Source organism: Capsaspora owczarzaki (genome assembly GCF_000151315.2).
Source record: "Capsaspora owczarzaki ATCC 30864 unplaced genomic scaffold supercont2.4, whole genome shotgun sequence".
NCBI lineage: Eukaryota > Filasterea > Ministeriida > Capsasporidae > Capsaspora > Capsaspora owczarzaki.
In genome coordinates this window covers 1,368,888-1,387,550 of record NW_011887295.1, presented here as the reverse complement: position 1 = coordinate 1,387,550, position 18,663 = coordinate 1,368,888, and the positions used below count along the sequence as shown (strand labels likewise).

The 18,663-nt window shown below is 58.7% G+C and overlaps 5 protein-coding genes across 5 annotated transcripts; 3 read left to right on the top strand and 2 right to left on the bottom strand.

The window, feature by feature from the left end:
• Positions 1–1,395: 1,395 nt before the first annotated feature.
• On the top strand, positions 1,396–2,604 carry CAOG_03217 (hypothetical protein; the record flags this gene model as incomplete). Its single annotated transcript, XM_004363999.1, has 1 exon — positions 1,396–2,604. One exon carries the CDS (start codon positions 1,396–1,398, stop codon positions 2,602–2,604), a length of 1,209 nt encoding a protein of 402 aa, XP_004364056.1.
• A 55-nt stretch (positions 2,605–2,659) lies between these two features.
• Positions 2,660–6,147, top strand: CAOG_03216 (hypothetical protein; the record flags this gene model as incomplete). Its single annotated transcript, XM_004363998.2, has 1 exon — positions 2,660–6,147. The coding sequence occupies one exon, from the start codon at positions 2,660–2,662 to the stop codon at positions 6,050–6,052; it is 3,393 nt and encodes a 1,130-aa protein (XP_004364055.1). The 3' UTR covers positions 6,053–6,147.
• A 162-nt stretch (positions 6,148–6,309) lies between these two features.
• On the bottom strand, positions 6,310–7,267 carry CAOG_03215 (leucine Rich Repeat family protein; the record flags this gene model as incomplete). The annotated part of the gene is made up of 3 exons (XM_004363997.1): positions 6,310–6,698; positions 6,820–7,043; positions 7,116–7,267. 3 exons carry the CDS (start codon positions 7,265–7,267, stop codon positions 6,310–6,312), a joined length of 765 nt encoding a protein of 254 aa, XP_004364054.1.
• A 91-nt stretch (positions 7,268–7,358) lies between these two features.
• CAOG_03214 (RNA binding domain-containing protein) lies at positions 7,359–11,322 on the top strand. Its single transcript, XM_004363996.2, has 4 exons — positions 7,359–10,461; positions 10,544–10,728; positions 10,860–11,077; positions 11,176–11,322. The coding sequence occupies exons 1-4, from the start codon at positions 7,396–7,398 to the stop codon at positions 11,244–11,246; spliced, it is 3,540 nt and encodes a 1,179-aa protein (XP_004364053.1). The 5' UTR covers positions 7,359–7,395; the 3' UTR covers positions 11,247–11,322.
• Positions 11,323–11,439: 117 nt separating this feature from the next.
• Positions 11,440–18,519, bottom strand: CAOG_03213 (hypothetical protein; the record flags this gene model as incomplete). Its single annotated transcript, XM_004363995.1, has 2 exons — positions 11,440–17,930; positions 18,315–18,519. The coding sequence occupies 2 exons, from the start codon at positions 18,517–18,519 to the stop codon at positions 11,440–11,442; spliced, it is 6,696 nt and encodes a 2,231-aa protein (XP_004364052.1).
• Positions 18,520–18,663: the final 144 nt, after the last annotated feature.

Below are 18,663 nucleotides of genomic sequence, written 5' to 3'. Positions count from 1 at the left end.
AAGTGCACTCTGACAACGACCAGTGCTGTCCTTTCTCGCCTTCACAGCACCGCGGTGGCCGTCGCAGAACGCTAAAGGCGCGAGGGAGTTTGGATTTTTTTTTTTGTTGACCTTTTTTTTTTTTTTTTTCATTTTCGTCATTTCGGCTATCGCATGCGTTTTTCGGAGAAGCTGGCTGTGCGGGCGCTGGGTGCGACCTAGCCACTTCTCGTTCTCGGAAACCGACGCGCCATTGCTGTCGGCACACGGCAGTGCTGGTGCGAATGGCCTACGTTGACGCAAGGCCAGGCAGCCTCACTCGGCAGAGGCGGGCCCATCTCAAAAAAAAAAAAATTGAATAAATGCAGGCAAAGTTTTTTTTTTTTTTTTTTTTTTGAGTGCGCTCTCGTCACTCGAGCTCGACGCCTGTGACGCGCAGCCTTTCGGTCTCTCCACCTATCGATAGTCCATTCCGCGTTTTCAATGCCTGCCACTTCAAAATCGGAAAGTCAAACCCCGATTTCGTCGCAAACCCCCCAAAAACAAACAACAATCACTTAGAAATAAACAAGGGAGAAAAAAAAACCGGAATTTTTTTATTATTTTTATTTTAAATATTTATTATTTATTTTATTATTTATTATTTTTTCCTTGTGTGAGAGCGCAGTGCAAACAGTGCAAGATTGCGAGTTCGCTGTGCCTGACAGCGGCTTTGCATTGCACGACAGCGGAGCATCGATGAAGGAGTGAATGTGGCTGGAGTAACCTGCCCTGCCTTGGGGGTGTAGAAGTGGGATGCAAGTGAGGAGCGCTGTGACCTTGCTTTTTCGCTAGGACGACGTCGTTGTCTTGGCCTTTCTCACTCCCGTTGCTGGAGCCCGTGTCCGTGTCTGTGGAGCGTGCCCTCGGGGGATTTGGGGTGTTGTGGAGAAATGGCTTTCAGCACTCGCTTGGGCTGCTCTGTATTGGCTCGCTCTCACCACGCTCCATGCTGTGGTCTGCGGCGTGTGAGAGGGGCGTCAGTCGTTGTGATGGATGGATGGCGTTCGCTGTTTCGCCCACAGCCTCAACCGCGTGTCATGTCATGCCATGCCATGCCATGATTCACTCTGCTCCCAACAAGGATGTCACGCTCGCTCTTCCTCGTTGCTCTTTTTCTTTCACCCCATTTCGATCCCTCCTGTATCCCCCCCAAAAAGCGCTCACAGCATGGTCACCAAACAAACCAGCTCAACCGAATGTTCGTTCGTGCACACTCACATTTTGATCCCTCTTTGCTGCTGTCACTCTGCTTCGATAGGTGCCGAAACAAAACCAACGAGGCTATCGACAGGCATCACATCTTTTTGACGCGTCTGCTGCTCGTTCGTTCCATTTGAACCTGCTGCTGTTCGCTCCACTCGTCCCGTGGTGCACATGACTCTTCCGACGCCTGCAAGCTCCCTCTCGTCTGCACCATTACTGCCCGACCACGAGCCATCCTTGCAAGCATCGCCGTCACCTCGAAAAAGCGCCAACCCGAGCGCCAATCCGTCGCCGCTGCAGCAGCTGCTCGCTGCGCCCGACAAACTTGGCCTGCAGTCCCCGCCCTTGCCGTCGCCGCCATCTCAAGTGGACATGTTGTCAACGTCTGATATGGTTGTGATGGCCAACTCCTCTCTCGATAGCACCGCTCTCGCAACGTCCGAGGGCGACAATCACAGTCTGGTCGCAGCAACTGCGGCTGGGCCAACGTCGCCCTGGCTGACTCCACCCCAGGACTCGGCTTCCTCCCTATTAGACAGCACCAGCAGTAATACAGACGGCAACGCTCTCAGCAACCCGTCCCAAAGTAGCAGCAATAGCAGCAGCAGCAACAATAGTAGTAGTAGTAGTCACAGTAATAATGGTCAGAATGGGAGCAATCCGAACGGCAGTATCACAAGTAGCTCTTCCAGCAGCAGCAGCAGCAACAGCTCGGACAGCGCCGCAGGCAGCGCGTCGAGCAGTAGCAACTCGTCGCCACCCATGGAAGCTTCGGCATCAGCCTTGTCCGTGCTTGACGGCCTATTGGGAGTCAACCCCCTCGCAGAACCTAGCATTTCAGAATTGTCAGCGGCGCTCTCTGCCGATGCGGCCCACTTGTTGCCCCCAATTGGTGAGGGTCCTCTAAATCTGTCCTCCTTGCTTGCTGATGACTCCGCGCCCTTGGACGCGTCCGCCTTGCCACTCGCAGCGGGTGACATGCTGGGCGCTTTGTTAACTGCTCCTGCCGACGAGGCAGATCCCCTGGCATCGTTTCTCGGCACGGCTTCGACGAGTGTCGCCGACGATGATGCAGCCAGCCTCACAACGTCCTCTGCCTTGCTTTCCGCTGCCGCGACCGGGCTCGAGGCCAATTCGGCGAATGCCGGAACCGACTCCTTGGAGGATATCATGTTCTCAATTATGGACGAGACTGTGGGAGGCCCACCGTCGGCTCTCGATGCTGCCATGCTTGGCGTCGAGGGGAGCCTGGCCTCGTCAACCGCAGACTTTTTGGCTGCTGCCGCCCAGTACGCCGCCGTTACAGCTGCCAGCGCGCCGCCGCCAATGTTTGGAGGCCCCTGCTACGACTACTACTGGGCTCTTCCAACACCAGTCTGACGACCAATACTTGCAGCTCTCTGACGACGACGTGACGCTCGACGATCTGCTGGACATGGTGCCCACCCAAGAAGCGCTCAACGACCGAATGCAAATGCTCGTGGAGCAGCAAAAGGAACTCGAGCGCCGCCACGCAGATCTGCTTGCAACCACGCGTTCAAACCACGTGCGGCACGTGCGCGAGCACCTGGAAAAGCTCGCCAACGACCGCAACCTGCGTCTGGCTGGAACGCGACGAAGGCGACCCAATGTCCATCCGGCTGCGCCGTCGCACTTTTCGGACGAAGACAGCGACATTGAGAGCCACCACGACGTACCTTCGATGCTCTTCAAGCAAAATCGGCGGCCTGCCTCGATTGTGACTGCGCGTGGCAAAGCAGTCGAGCGTCGCCTGATTCGTCGCTCTTACAAGCGCGTGCGCACCATGGAGAATGCTGCAAACGACCCCGATGCCACCGATGAGAGCGGCGATGAGACGGACGTTGAGACGCTCATTGCCGGCAAATCTCGCCACCAAACCGTCCGTGTTGATCGTCTGTTTGTGCATCCACCGCTGGAGCTGGTTCACACGAGCAGCTTCCAACGTGCACTCGACAAAGCTCGTGCGAATTTGCCAGCGGTGCCGCTCACCACCAGGCACTCGGAAACGGATCGCATTGCCACCGAGAGTGTGCTGCAAAACGCAGCAGCCCAGTACATTGGCGCTCGCCGTACGGCCGCCCTCACCCACTTGACAGAGAGCCACAAGGTACTCTGGCGGTGGCGCTGGCTTGAGCGCCAAGTCCAATTGCTGGACGAGATGCTGGTGGTGGACCGCGCGGCGCTCGCTGCTCTCGAGTCGAACAATGACGTGTCTGCCGTGCTTGCCGCCGCCGACGAGGCGATTGGTGCTGCGGACGACCAAAGTCGCGACGTTGTCCAGTCTGCAATGGTGGTCGAGAATGCAGCAGCAGCAGCGGTTTCCGAAGCAACAGACACGGACGCTGGTGCTGCCCATGCGATGCGTACCGAACTCATTGCCAACCTTGGTGGTCACCGAAGTACGCTTGTGCGCAGGCATCGCGGTATGGCCATGCTCCCGTCAGGGTCGACGCCAGCGAAGCAGCAGCAACAGCAGCCAGCGCATCCAGCGTCGTCGCCGTTGAAGGCTGGCGGTGTCAACTCTGAGCTTTGCCGTGCTCCGCAGGTGATGGCACGGCCGTTCAGTGAGAAAATTGCGCAGCTGGACCAAGATTTCCATCCAGTTCTGTCGTTTTCGACCGACATGTCGCCTGAAATGAACTTTGCGCCGTTCAACATGGCCATCACACGTGCGCACATGCAACAGCTCTATTCGCAACAGCAATCACAAGAGGCCATCGCCTTTTCCGCCGCAACACGTCCCTCCGCCCTCAATCACGCTGCCGCAGCAGCCGCGTTCGTCAACAGCATGCAGGGGTCTTCATCGGCAGGCCCCTCCGTCCCTGATTCGCAGCATGTTGTGCAGTCACTGGAGCACCAGCAGCAAGAGCTTGAGGCCCTGCAGCAACGGCTGGTGCAAGCCACAGCCAGCCTTGCCAGTGGCCGATCGTCCGAGTTTGACCCTGCGGTCGTTGCTCAGCAGCTCGCCCAATACAAGCAGTCATTGCAACAGTTGCAATTTGCCAACAACGGCAGCAGCAGCAGCGAGCACGACCCGATGATGACGGAGGATGGCGGCTTTGCTGCACCCGCTGCGCTCAAAAACCAGCGCACAACCTCGACCTCGCTGCCCGGCAGCGTGTCCCGCGCGCGCACCAACTCGTTCAGCAGCACCTCCTTGCCACCAGCGTCGTATGCAACGCCACCTCGCCTGGGCGGCAACTCACGACGTCCCTCCAGCTCAGCCCGTCCATCTTCGCTCGCCTCGTCTTTTCCATCCTCACCGCTCGGAGCTGGGTCGGCATTTGGGTCGCCTGCTCCCAGTGATCCCAACTCGCCGTTTGTCGCACCTGCAGCAGCGCGCAAAAGGCGTCACATGGACGACTGGGACTTTGACAACATGATTGTGCCGCAGAGCACGGCACGTATTGAGCGCATTCAGTACAAGGAGATTTTGACGCCCAGTTGGCGCTCCGACACCGTTGTCCCCTCAAAGAATGGAGCGTCTTCCGAAGTTGCTGGCAACGAGCCAGTGTCTGCCAGCGAGACACCCAGTGACAAAACACCCGGTGACGCCGTGCCGTCCAATGTCGCTCCTGCTGCTGCTGCTGCTAGTGCTGCAGACGAAGAGCACGAGGAGGACTTGTCGGACGAGGCCTATGCTCGCATGCACCAAGCTCTCGAAATCGCCGAACGTCGTCGCTTCCTCAACTTTGTCAATCTGCGCGATCAGACAGGGCGCCCGGGCGACGCTGCTGGCTCGTCTGGCACCACCACCACCGCCGCCGCCGCACCCCGCCCTTCGGGTGGCTCGATGGGCTTTGCTGCCATTTCGCTCCGTCAAGTGCAGCTGCAACAGCAAACTGCAGTCAGCTCGGCCAGCGAGTCCCCCGGCGACAGCAGCTCCGATGTGCCTGCTGCATCGCCTTCCGGATCGCATCAGCTCCGCGGAGTCAACCGAAAGGTTGAAGCTGCGATCGAGTTGTTTGGCAACGTCGAGGCGCTTGCTCGCAACTATGTCCAGCACTTTTCTGCTGCAGACTTTCAAGCTCAGAGCCAGTTTGAGCCACGCTCCTTCCCGATGACGCGCGCCCAGTTTGAGCAAGTTCTGACTGAAAACAACGCCATCGAGTCGCAGCTGATGAATGAGCGGCTTCGCTACGAGGAGGCCTACCGCGCGTCGCCGCAGTGGAGCGAGCGTCCGCACTACTTTTACTATGATCACATTCAAACCATCCATGGCAGGCAGCAGCCACTTCCGTTTGTCGCGGCCCCTGGTTTCATGGCTGGACATGTCATGGCTGGAGGTCTGTCGCATTCGAACGGCTACGCCGTGAAAACCGAGGACAATGACAGCGACAGCCCGGACGACGAAGACGAAGACGATGAGGAGGAGGACGACGAGCCTCAGCGAGCCAATCATGCGGATGACGAGCTGGAGGTTGAGAATGCCAACGATAGTCACGACGACCAGGACGAGGACAACCGCGACGCCGAGAACGACGATGGTGATGACAGTGATGACGATGAAGATGACGAGGACGATGAAGCGCCATCTGCATCTTCCAATCACCGCCATGCTGTCGGCGAAGACTCTGACGATGACTATAGTGTCAGCACTCCGCGCAAGCGCGACCGCCGACCTCGACCGGCTCGCGCGCGTGCTTCCGCTCCTCCTGTTCCTGCTACGTCCGCTGATGTCGCACCGCCTTCTGGTCCGCCCGTCAAGACTGTGCTCATTCTCAAGCTGGGCAAGTCGGTCATCCGGAAGGATCTTTCCGACACGCCTGCCTCCGCCGCCTCAGACGCGTTGCCAATGACCGAGTAACCCGCGTGGCTTCACACTTTTGTTCTCTCTCTCTCTCTCTCTCTCTCTCTCCCTCAAACCTGTCTTCTACCCCACCCATTCACCCACTTCATCCCACATCGAGCAGTTTTTGTGTTGGAGCGTTTTGATATTTTTTTGTATTATTATAATCAGATTTTTCATTTTTTCGACTTGCGTTTCCATCATCGCCTTTTCAGTGCAAAATAAAACAAAAAAAAAAAAAAAAAAAACTCGCAGCGCTTCAGATTTAATCACGGCTACTGTTGCGGCTGTTGCCTTTGAAGCGCATGCAACACATGAAGCTGCTCGTTCTTGCTCAGCAAGGGCAGCAGGACCAGAACGGCTTGCAATGGGGCGGACGGCGCTGTTTTGGTCGGAGAACCATTGTTCGCAGAAGGCCGCTCCACGGATGGCCCGACGACACTGACTTTTGGAGACACAGGCGGCGTCGCGGGAGCTGCTGGCGATGCACTCGAGCGAGGAGGAGGCTGTTGCTCGACGTGTTGTTTCAGATGCGACTCGTGCGGGTCGTGATGCTGGCAATTGCGGCACGCAGGGTTTGTTGGAAGGCCAGTTTGTGTTGGAGGAGACTTCTGAACTGGTCGAGATGATGGTGGAATGGCCGAGCGTTCAGCTGCGCCAACGACTGCAACACATCAGAAGAAGGGTTGGTTGAGTGGTTCCAAAACCTGTCAAAATCATCATCAACGCCGAACGCCTTTCCCTGAAGGGAGCAACAATGAGGCACTGCTCAGCCAACTACATACCCAAGTTGTCCAGTATCTGAAGCTGAGGCAGCAATGCAATGACTTGAAGGCGATAATTTGGCAGAGCGGTGACTGGGTTGTCGGAGAGCCACAGCGACCTGAGTTCTGGGAGCTTGCGCAGCCATTGCAACTCGGCGACGCTGGCTATCTGGTTGTGTCTCAGGTAGAGCTCCTTGAGTTTCAAGCACGCCCTCATTGGCTGCAAATGCGAGATTTTATTCGCGCTGGCAGAGAACGAGCATCTCAGACATTGAGTGACAGGTCCAAATCGTTACCTCCTTCACTCACTCACTCACCTCAAACTCAGCACTTCGACGTTCGCCATGCGTGCAACGATGGAAATGTCGCCAAACTCTTCGCCCCAGCAGTGCAAGTGACGCACGTCGAGCAGCGTTTTCGCGCCGGTCTTTGCGAGGACGACTGCTTCCGAGAGTGAGTTGTTTGACATGTTGAATGCAAAAAAGCAAGAGTGTGGAAATGACAACTACTAGTATTTAGATTTTGCTATTTTCTGATCGGCTCATCATTCTTGGTTTTTTTTCTTATTTTCCATTTTCCTGTTTTTCTCAGATCATCATGGCATCGCGTCGCTCGCTTTTCGGCAACGACGACGGTGGTGGCAGCGACGGCATTCGTCGGTCGCCACGCTTTAGCAACGGCAGCGATGAGAGCGGCCCTCGCGGTGGTCGTGGCGGCTTCAGCAGTGGTGGTCGCGGCGGTGGTGGTCGGGGTGGCTTCAGTGCTCGTGGCGGTGGCTTCAGCAGTGGTCGCGGCGGGTACGGCAGCCGCTCCGACAGCTACGACAGAGGCCATGACGGCGATCGTGGCAGCAGTGTGGGTCGCGGGCGTGGACGCGGCGGCAATGGCAGTGGCTTTGGTGGCCGTGGCCGTGGCGGGGCGGCTCCTCGTGGTGCAAGCAGCAGCGGTCGCTGGGACGGCCAAGGTCAGCAGCCGCCACCGCCGCCGCCGCCGCAGCAGCAGCAGCAGCACTCGATGGCCGGTCGCAGCCATCATCAGCGCAGCAGTCACAGCGGCAATCACGGCAGCGGTGGCTCTGGCGCTGGTGACCACGACGACGGCGACGACGACGGCCACGCATCTGGTTCCAACGCGTCGGCCTCGTCCGCCTCGCCCAGCAGCAACAGCAATAGCAACAGCAACAATAACAACTACAGTCGTCTGATTATCAAGAATCTGCCAAAGCACTTGACCGAGGCGCGACTTCGCGAGCACTTTGGCCGGATGCCGCTGTCCCGCGTGTCTGCCAGCCACAGTCACAGTGGCAGTGCAGGAGGTGCAGGAGGTGCAGGCGAAGACGATCTGCTCAGCGGACGCAGTCACCAAGACAATGACGATTCCACCAACAGCTGGCTCACGGGTGGCTCTGGCACTGGCAATGGCAATGGCAATGGCAATGGTGGAACGGTGCTCGAGGCAATCACCGACGTCAAGCTCGCAAAGACCGAGGACGGCCTGTTCCGCCGCTTTGGCTTCATTGGATTCAAGACACCTCAGGCTGCGCAGGCTGCGGAAGCGTACTTCCATCGCACGTTCATCGACACGTCCAGGATTGAAGTCTACCCGGCAAAGGCGATCGGCGACGCAGACATCCCACGGCCGTGGTCGAGGTACTCGGCGGGTTCGTCCGCGTTTGAGCGCAGGCAGCAGGAGCACCAGGTCATTCTGGCAGACCGCAAGACGGAGGACGAGAAGGCGCGCAAGCTGCAGGAGGCAAAGGCCAAGGCGTCCAAGGAGGCGGCCAACACTTCGTCCCTCTTGCAACAGCTGTACAACGTCGACGACGATCCAGAGCTCAACGAGTTTCTCGGGGTTGTGGCACCGCGTTCTCAGGCCAAGACGTGGGCCAACGATGACACGTCCGCACCGACCAGCGCCGCGTCCAAAAAGGCCAGCAGCAAGGCCAAGGCCAAGGCCAAGCAGGCCCAAGGCGAGGACGCTGCTGCTGCTGCTGATCAGAAAACGCGCGTCGCAAAGTCCACCATTGCTGCCGTCCAGGCAAAGCGCCCTGGCGGCGAAGGCGTGCTGTACACAAAGACCCACTTGGTGTTCGGCGACGATCAAAGCGACGACGAGAACGGCAACGACGATGACGATGACGACTACCAGGATTTGCCTGCCGCGTCGAAAGCCAAGTCAGGTCCCTCCTCCGAAGCAATGGTGCAAGACGATGACGGCGATGACGAGCAAGCTGAGGATGACGACGAGAATGTGGAGCAGCGACCCAAGCAGCAGCAGCAGAGCAAGCCGACAACAACGACAACGACAACTCCCACAGCCCCCACCGCAACAGCGACACAACCCGCTGCCGACAAACGCGCATCCAAGTATCCTGTGGTCTCGGCCGCTGAGGGTAGTGTGTCGATCGCCGAGTCGGGTCGGCTCTTTGTGCGCAATCTGCCGTATACCTGCACCGAGGACGATTTGATTGCTCTCTTTTCCAAGTTCGGTCAGCTGGCTGAGGTGCACATGCCCATCGACAAGGAAACAAAGAAACCGACAGGCTTTGCCTTTGTGCTCTTCCTCATGCCCGAGCATGCCGTGACGGCATTCCGCGCACTCGATGGTAGCACCTTCCAAGGCCGCCTGTTGCACCTGCTGCCTGCAAAGGCCAATGCGTCTGAGGACGAAGATGCAGACATGTCTGCAAGCAAGCCGCGCGAGGGCGAGGATGCGTCAGATTACCGAAAACGCAAGCAGCAGCGACTCAAATCCACCATCTCGGCTGACTTTAACTGGAACACGTTGTTCATTGGCAACAACACTGTTGCGGACGCCATCTCGTCCAAGTATGGCATTTCCAAGTCTGATTTGCTCGACCCCGAAGCGGCTAGCTTGCCCGTTCGTATGGCGCTCGCCGAAACACAAATCCTCTCCGAGACCAAGACCTTCCTCGAAGAGCAAGGTATTCATCTCGACGGCAAGGTGAATGGCGTTGACGCGGCTGGCGAAGGCAACCGCGGCGTCCTGACATCTGCACAAAAGAAACTCGAGCAAGAACGCAGTCGAACTGTGATTCTCGTCAAGAACATTCCCTTTTCTGCCACTGAAGACGAGCTGCGGCCTCTGTTTGCCAAGCATGGCGAGTTGAAGCGATTCGCCCTGCCATCGACACGCGCGTTGGCTGTCGTTGAGTTTGCGCAACCTTCCGAAGCGCGCTCGGCCTTCCGCAATCTGGCCTACTCCAAGTTCAAGCAGGTGCCAATCTATCTCGAATGGGCGCCCGTGTCGACAGTGCTGAGCGCCCCAACAAAGGCTGCTGCGCAAACAACCACAGACTCAACAGCGCCGATGCAAGTTGAGGCTGCCCCTTCTGCGAAAGCCGCGCTCAAGGCCGCAGCGAAGGCAAAGGCCGATGCTGCTGCTGCCGCCGCCGCTGCTCGCGTGGTCTCGCACACGAGCTCTGGTCCAGGTGAACAGCGCACCTTGTTTGTGAAAAATCTCAACTTTGACACCTCCGACGCCAGCCTCAAGGACTTTTTCGCGCAAGTCGCGCCAGTCGTCACGGCAACCGTTGCCCGCAAGCGAGACATGGCCCGCCCCGGCGAGCACTTGTCAATGGGCTATGGATTTGTCGAATTGCAATCGCGAGAACAGGCCCTCGAGTGCCTCAAGCGCCTGCAGGTCAGTGTTATGATCATGTGCATTTTGTCTTTGAAAGTCGTTTTGCTCATCACGATGGCTGCCCCTTTTGTTGACGTCGTAGGGCAAAGAGTTGGAAGACCACGCTCTTGAGCTCAAGTTGTCCGAGCGCGTCAGTGCCGCACCCGTCACACGCTCCAAGCGCTCGGCCGCATCTGCAGCTGAAGCCGAAGTTCCCGAAAGCACCAAACTGATTGTTCGCAATGTTCCGTTCGAAGCCACGCGCAAAGAACTGTTTGACGTCTTTAGGTATGTGGTTTTTGCTGAGGTTTTGCTGAGGGTTTTGTTGAAGATTGAGAGATGTGGTTGAGTCATTATCTCTGACTGCTTGTCCCCACACTTTTTTGGGTCTCCCCCCCCCCTCCTCCGCATTCCAACAGTCCGTTCGGTCAGCTGAAGAGTGTGCGCTTGCCACAAAAGCCGGGTGGCCAACATCGCGGTTTTGCCTTTATCGAATTCCTCACCAAGGAGGAAGCCAAGAAGGCGTTCGAATCCCTCAAAGCCACTCACTTCTATGGGCGTCATTTGGTTCTCGAATGGGCCGCCGAAGACGCTAGCGTTGAGCAGATGCGCGAAAAGACGGCCGCTCGCTTCAAGAGTAAGTTTCAGATTGCTTTGTCCCAAACGCTTGTCGGGGATGACTAATTTTGTTTCACGCTTCTCTTGTCTGAAATCTCACTCTCTCTCTCCTGTTAGGTATGACCAATGCCAACAAGCGAATCCGTCTGACAGATGCTGATCTTGAAAAATCGGTTTCCGACGACTAAAGCTTTGTTGTTTTTCGATGCCGATTTGTTTCAGTCTAATTCTCATCCTGCCACCAATACATTTTTATGCTCTCCATTCCTGAAGTCAATGATAGTGAATGATGCAATAATGAAGTTGGCACATGCACAGAATCGAAGTTTTGAAAATGATTGTATTTGGAGAAATGGAACGACAACAACAACAACAACGGCATCACAGATTGCCTCGACGCTCCTTGGTGGAAAGCCTTGCATTGGCAGCCTTGACTTTGCGCGAGCCCACAGGCTCGATGTACAACCCGGTGGCTGGAAGTTGGTGCATCACCGAAGTCACGCGCCCTGATCGCGACCTGGGAGTCGGAAGCGTCGGCTCCTCGTCAGCTGCAGTTGTTGTCGCTGACGGAACAACTGCACGCGAGCGAAGCGAACGGCGAGTTTCGGCTGCAGCATCATCGTCACTGTTGTTGGCGCTCGTGGAGGCGCTGCTGCCAACAGAGTCGCTCGACGATCGGGTGCCTCGCGCGGCCGTTGAGCGGAGGCTACGTGTCGCAGCTGGCGTGCCGACAAGCACGAGTGGATCGTCATCCTCTTCAGGGGCAGCCAGCACACCAGCGCGAGTTCGCACACGCGAGCTGCTGGCGGGGGTGACTGGAGCAGGCGCCTCAGTTCGGTCCTTGCCAGCGCGAGCTCGGGTGGAAGTGCGTGGTGTGGCAGCAGCCGGAGTTGAAACAACCTCGGCTGTCGCTGCTGGCTCGGCTTCGACAACGGCACTTCGCGTTGTGCGACGGCGACTCACGCTGCCCGGCGTTGCCGCCGTGTTGTCCACAACAAGGGTCTTGCGAGAGCGCTCGGTGGTCGCAACAGGAGTCGTAGCGGTGGATGAAGGGACGCTTGCAGCGTGGCTGCGGGTGGCGCGCGCCGAGCTGGCGGGAGCAGGGCCGGCCTTGGCCTCCGCCACACTCTCCACACTGGGTTGCGAAGGAGCCGCCGACGTATCCATCGCGTCAAAGGACGGGTTTACAAGCGCGGTTCGAGCAGCAGGTGTGGAGGACGGACGGTTTGCGAGGGCAAAAGGCGAACTGCCAAACGCTGAAAATGCAGGTGCCGCCGCTGCAGCGGGCTGTTGAGCAGGAGCTGCATGTGCTGCTGCTGCTGCTGGAGAAATGTGCTGGCGTGGCGAGGGCTCGGTGCCAGCTCCATCATCTTCCACCATGGGAACGGTCGAGTGGTGCTCCTCCAAGTTGGCAACATGGTCTGCAAACGAGGGTTCGCTCGCTGGAGGCTCGTCGTCGTCAGCAGCATCGTCCATGGCCTCGGGCAGCTCGTGATCAATGTCATCGGCGGCATCCTGGGCCGACTCGGCGGCATGGGGATCGTTGGGATCGTCGAGGACCAGAGGATGCTTGAAGGTCAGGCGCTTGCGGCGGATTGTTGCGGGCGTCTGGGGAATCTGCGGCTCGACCTGTTTTGTCTGCAGTTGGCGTGTCGTCGTCCTGCGAGCGCCCTGAGGGGTTTTCAGGTGCATGCTATGCGGCAGCACCGCTCGGGGTTGCGCTGCCGCCGAAATGTCTGGCACTTGGAACTCTGACTCTGGCGCCTCGTCTTGAGCGACACTCGCCGCAAATTCGGGCAGTCCGCTGCTGCGACCCAATCCAACAACGTCTGACGAGTAGGCGGATTTCTTCTTGAGAATCGACTGCGGTGTGCTTTGTGCCACGCGCTTGGCACTGTTTGGCACGGACGGCACAGCTTCCTTGGGCAACGGCGAGTGGAAGACAAGGCGGTTTTCGGGCAGCACGGCCTTTGGTCGAACGGGCGAAGACTGTGCAGACGGTTGAGAGAGGGCCAGTTGCTGCTGTTGCTGCTGTTGCTGCTGCTGCTGCTGCTGCTGCTGCTGCTGCTGCTGCTGCTGATCTTGTTGGAAGACATCAGTGAGATTGACCGGAATCAGCGTCTTGATCCTAGAACGAGGTGAGAACTGCTGCATAGGATGCTGCGATGAAGGAGTGCGGCGAGCGGCGGTCGGCGTTCCTCGTGCCGCACTTCCCGCAGCAGGGCTGGCGACGCGAAGAGCCTTACGAACGGAACGCGCCGACGACGGGGTCAGCAAGAAGGCCTCCGCCTCAGCCACGAACGGAGGTGGTGATACCATGGTCACATCCAGCCCAGAGTCACCAACACGCGTCAGGCGCTCGACGCTCATGAGTGGCGTCCGGTTCGGGGTGAATGGTGCGCGCACAAGTGCCTGAGGGGTTCCAAACCCACTCGCGCCAGCGTTCGCCGGCGGAGGAGTGCTGGGGTTGCCGTTGCCCAGCTGGAGCGCCAAGTCTGAGGCCGCAGACTCGCTCAGGACGGTTGTAGCAACAGCAGCACGAGCCATGAGCGCATCGACCAACTCTGGTTGGGACAGCGAAGCCGAGCGCCCGCCACGAATGGCCGACAGCGGCACCGGCTTCAAGGCCGACACAATCTTGTGCAGAGGGCGAGCTGCTGCTGCCGCCGCAGGTGCCAGGGTGTTGGAGGGCAAAAGACCTGGGGCCTTTGCCGGCTGCAGTGCTTGCTGGATGAGCTGATTTTGCTGGCGTTCAAACTGCTGCTGTTGGGCGGCGAGATCGGCACGCTTGGCGAGGTGCGCTTGGGACTGCGGAAGGAGTTGGAGTGCATCCTCGGCCAGTTTGACAGCCACTTTCTTGGCCATGGCCAGCTGCGATGCTGGAGCCGAGGACGATGACGCCGCCGCGCGGTCGATAGAGGAGGAGATTTTCTGAGCAGACTGGTACGCTTCAACGTAGCGCGCGCGTTGCAGGTAAAACATGCTCAAGAACGCCTGCGCCTTGTCAGGGCAGATGGATGGCAAAGAGTCGACCAGCACTTGCTCTTCGGTCGCAGAGAGAGGCAGGCGCAAGACCAAATCCAACGCGCGCACCGAATGGCAGCCCTCAAAGAAGGCCGAAATGATTTCTTTGGCCTCTGCCGGCAAGCTGGCGCGGCCCTGGCAAAGCTGCTGAAACTCAAAAGCCTCGACCACAAGATTGTTGGCAAGGAGGACTTGCAGATAGAGCACATTGGCGCGGAGGTTGACAAGGAACGGCGCGACAGGTGACGCGCGCAGGAACTGCAACGCCTCGACATGGCGCCCTTGGATTTGCAGGGCACGCGCAATGTGCACCGCCATAGTGCCAGCGACCAGGGGTTGCACGGTCGGGTCACTCAGCAAAGGAACGATGGCAGACTCGCCGTGGTCGAGCCGCCACAAGCCCTGGACCAACTTGCGCTGCGTCACAGGGAAGGCAAACGTGCGAACAAAGTTCTCGACCACGAGCTCAAAGCGGCGCAACTGTGGCGATGCAGGTGCATGAAGGGCCAGCAGATCTTGCAAAAGATAATAGACGACAGCCTGGCGCGAGCACGCGCGCGCGGTAAAGCTTTCGTGCACGGCAGAACTGGGTGCACCAGCGCGTGTACCGACAAAGCCCGATGCGCCCACTCCAGTGTTGTGCAAGCTGTTCAACAGCATGAGCAGCGATTGCGGCGGGTAAGGAATGGACGAAGGAGATTCGGCGTCGGACTTTGATTGCGGGACGACCGACGACGGAACACCATTCGAAGAGGAGGCGGAAGAGGAGGAGGAAGCGTAGGCTCGGGCGGCAGTGTCGTCAAAAGTGGCAGCATCCGAAACAATCCGGTCGATGAACAGGATGGGCGAGATGGACGAAGCACGCAATCGATCAAATTTGCTCTTCAGCGTGTGTGCGGGGAAGACAAACACGCGGTTGGACGCCGGCGTTTCATCCACTTCCATGGGCGCGCTGCTGGAGGCGACAGAGTCGCGGTTTTCGGGAAGCAGACCATTCTCGACGGCCCAGAGAAGCAGCTCAAGATGCTGAGCAATGTAAACCGATTCGTTCATCTTGGCACGCAGGTCTTTCTCACCCTCGGCGGTCGTCTTGCGGTGCAAAAGCGCCCCAAACACGGCACGGAGGCGCTGGAGTTGGGCCAAGTACTGGTGCAGCGAGCGAATGGAATTGTTACGCAGGGCCTCGGGAGACACGGCCTTGTCCTCTTCGGCCAAGCTTTCGTGCACGCTGGAGATGGCTTGGCACAGGGAACGCAGCGCATTGCGGGCCCACTCCAAGACGGGCAGCGGCGACAGGAGATACTGGCCGTCAGACCCCTTGAGCGTCACAAAATCGCGGATGAGCGAACAAAGTCCATTGTCGAAAATGGTGTCGAGCAGCAACTTGCGGTGGGTGTCGGGAAGCAACATGGTGTTTCGCGGAGGATGCGCGACAAGACCTGCAGTCAGACATTCGCCCATGACCAGATCGGGGCGAGAGATGACCTCCGGTCCGAGACGCGCGATGGCTGTGAGCACGGATTGTTGGTAGCCGGCGCAGTCAACGGTGGATGCGACACCCGGATGCAGGCACGCAGCGTTGAACGAGAAGGGCATTGGCCACGAAAAGCCCTCGGCCTGGGTCTGCGCCGCATCAAAAGTCGCCGACACATCCACACCCGCAATGGAAGCCGACTCGAACTTGTGGACGCTGGTAACATCCACAAGCACATCGAGCGTGGGGACGTAAAAGACTGTCTGCAATGTCTCGGGCACACCGGAAATGACAGAGTCGAGCTTGGCCAGGCGATTGAGCGTGCGCGCCGCAACGGAGTGGCTTGTTTCGGCAAGAACGAGCGCCGCGTTCGCTTCGCACTCGCGCAGCCGATAAAAGCTCAAAAATGAGCAGAACTGCGCGGACAGGGCTTCGACCTCAGACGCTGGCATGTCAGCGGAAGCGGCGGACACGAGATCAAGGTCAGAGATGACGGGATAACGGGGCTTGGTGAGCCGTGCGCTTGGTGGCTGCCGGTTTTTGTACCATTCGACCGAGTCGAACAGGGCTGCCAGCACGGTTCGGCCAGATGCGGGCGACACGGACTCCCAGACAAACATGGCTGCGACGGATGCATCCGCCTCGGGCTCTGCTTCCGATCTTGCCCGCAAACTTTCGCCCAGAAAACGCACAGAAATGATGCGAGAGCTGCACAATGCGCTCGCGTCGTCGCTGTCGCTTCCTTTGGCAGAAATGGTCTCGGCACCCAGGGGGTGACGGAACCGCTCGGTGATGCTTTTGAGCTGTCGGAAGCGGGGCCGACCCTGAACGACATGACCAGCCTTGTATTCGAGCTGGAACAGACTGACAGAGGAGACGCATGGCGAGACTTCGGCATCCAGCTCCAATCCGAACAGCATGTTCAAGACGGAGCCGTTCGGCAAGTCGCTCAGCAGGACATTCGTCGCTGCGTCGCCGTCGCCGCCGCCGCCGCTGTTCGGTCGCTGCTGGTTGCGTTGCTGGCGAAGCGCGACAAGCGACAACATGCCCAGATGGGGCAGCAATCCGCGGCCCACCCAGAGCTGCGCGAACGCATCATCGTTGGCGGGGAGTTGGATGCAGAGATGCGACACGATCCGAGCCAAGGGAGACTGCGACTCGTCCTTGTCGGGCTCCACAAGCCACGTGAGCCCGTCCTGCAGAGCAGCGGTGACCAGCTCTCGCACTTGGAACTGGCCGGCAGTGTTGCCAGCGACGAGGACGTGCAGGTTGCGCATGTACTTGATGCAGGTGACGGCGCCACTTTGCGGACTGAAGCCCGGAATGAAAATGGCAATACGATTTTCGTTCGACAGCGAGCGGAAGACCTGGCTTGCATCTTGAGGAAACTTGTTCTTGTCTGGCTGCACGACATGCGGGGCGCAGATGGCAGTGCTTGGTGTCGTGTCGCCGTCATTGTGCGAGCCGCTACCCGGCGAAGGTGGCGACAAGTCCAAAATCATGATGCGACCAGACTTGGAACCAACGGCCAAGAAAGTTGCCACCACTTGGCACGGATCTGCCGTTGGATCCACGGGGGCAATTTCGTCAATTTGCATGGGAGCGAACGCGTCAGGCGAGCCCGACTCGGACTCCAGCCCACCAGCCAGCAAGCGGATGGCAGGATGCGACTCGGCCAACCAGGCGCGCTCGAGCGGCACGGCCGCAAGCGCAGTGATAGGTGTGTTGGGCTCGACGTGCTCGATACAGACGAGCACGCGTGAAGAAAACGGATCCAAAACGCTCACAAACGACGCAACCACCGCGTGCGGGGCGGTGGGTGTCGGATCAAGCACGGTGACGGCGGCGCAAAGCGTTGTCGGGGGTGTCGAGTCATCGCCAGTGACGCTGAGCGTGAACGGGGCCATCTCCACAGCAGTGATAACGCAACGGAGCGGCGACTCGGACAGCAGCGAGGACGACACACTGGACGACGATGATGAAGCAACCCCCGACGATGCGTTCGCGCTCGACTGGCGTTCGCTCACCAAGCTTCGCACAGAGCGATGGCCGCGCGTGGCAAGCGAGCCGTCCAGCGCAGCGGCGCGAATGGCCTCCGGCAGCAATGCCCAAGCGTGGAGCGTTGCGACCATCCTTCCCTCTGGCATCTGCGTTACGGTCAAGGCGGACAAGTCGCCGCTCAGCGTCCAAGCCAGCAAGCGGTCCGACTCGGATCCACCAGCAGCAACAGTAGTAGTAGTAGTAGCTTGGGTCATAGTGGTGGTGCTCGTGAAGCTTGGCTGGTCGCGCTCCTCGGCAAAGCGCCCCATGGCAGGCCACCCGGCCAGCAGCTGCTCGTGGGCGATCTCGGTCTGCTCCAGGTCGGCCTCGATCTCTGCTGATGATGAAACAAAAGCGTCGTCGTCTCCTGAGCGCGACCTTCGTCCCGCATGGCTTGCGTTATTGGGATTGCTGCTGCTGCCGCCGAGCAGGAACGAGAGCGACGAGGCTGCTCTGTTGAACAGTCCCTGCCTCTGCTGCTGCTGTCTCTGCTGCTGCTGTCTCTGCTGTCTCTGTTGATGCGTTGTGCGAGGTGTCTGTGTCTGTGCGCCCACCGTGGCTGAGGTCGCGTTGGACGAGCGCGCGGGCGACGCCAATGCAAACGAGCGATCGCGGCTTTGTTCGTCGTCCATCTCATCGTCGTCGTCGTCGTCGTCGTCGTCGTTATGAGCATTGTCATCATGGTCACGGTCATTGTCATCGTCGTCGCTGAACTGACTCGCGTGGTCGGCGGCAGAGTCGTTGTTGAAGCGGTCGTCGTCGTCGCTGTCGCCACGAGTGCGATGGCGGGAAGATCGGCCGCGACCACTTGCACTCAGTCCTGCTCCTGCTCCTGCTCCGGATGGTCGAGCGAGCAAGTCCTGCTGTCCAGTCGGAAGCAGTGAGAAGCGCACGTCGCTCGGCTGCAACGGCACAACGCTCATTGTGGCTCGCTTTGTGTGTGTGTGTGTTTTTCTAAGAACTGGATTTCGAATCTGAGCAGCGTTTGGAAAAACAAAGAGAAACCAATATGAAAAAAAGACTGCTCTGATGATTGTGATCGTCTCTTCACTGTGCTGTGCTTTCCA

Bases quoted from the DNA above. Each gene is read 5' to 3' on its own strand.
- CAOG_03214 (XM_004363996.2), top strand. From the start codon at position 7,396: ATGGCATCGCGTCGCTCGCTTTTCGGCAACGACGACGGTGGTGGCAGC. The intron at 10,729-10,859 runs GTATGTGGTTTT...GCATTCCAACAG, and splicing joins GAACTGTTTGACGTCTTTAG to TCCGTTCGGTCAGCTGAAGA. The intron at 11,078-11,175 runs GTAAGTTTCAGA...CTCTCCTGTTAG, and splicing joins GACGGCCGCTCGCTTCAAGA to GTATGACCAATGCCAACAAG.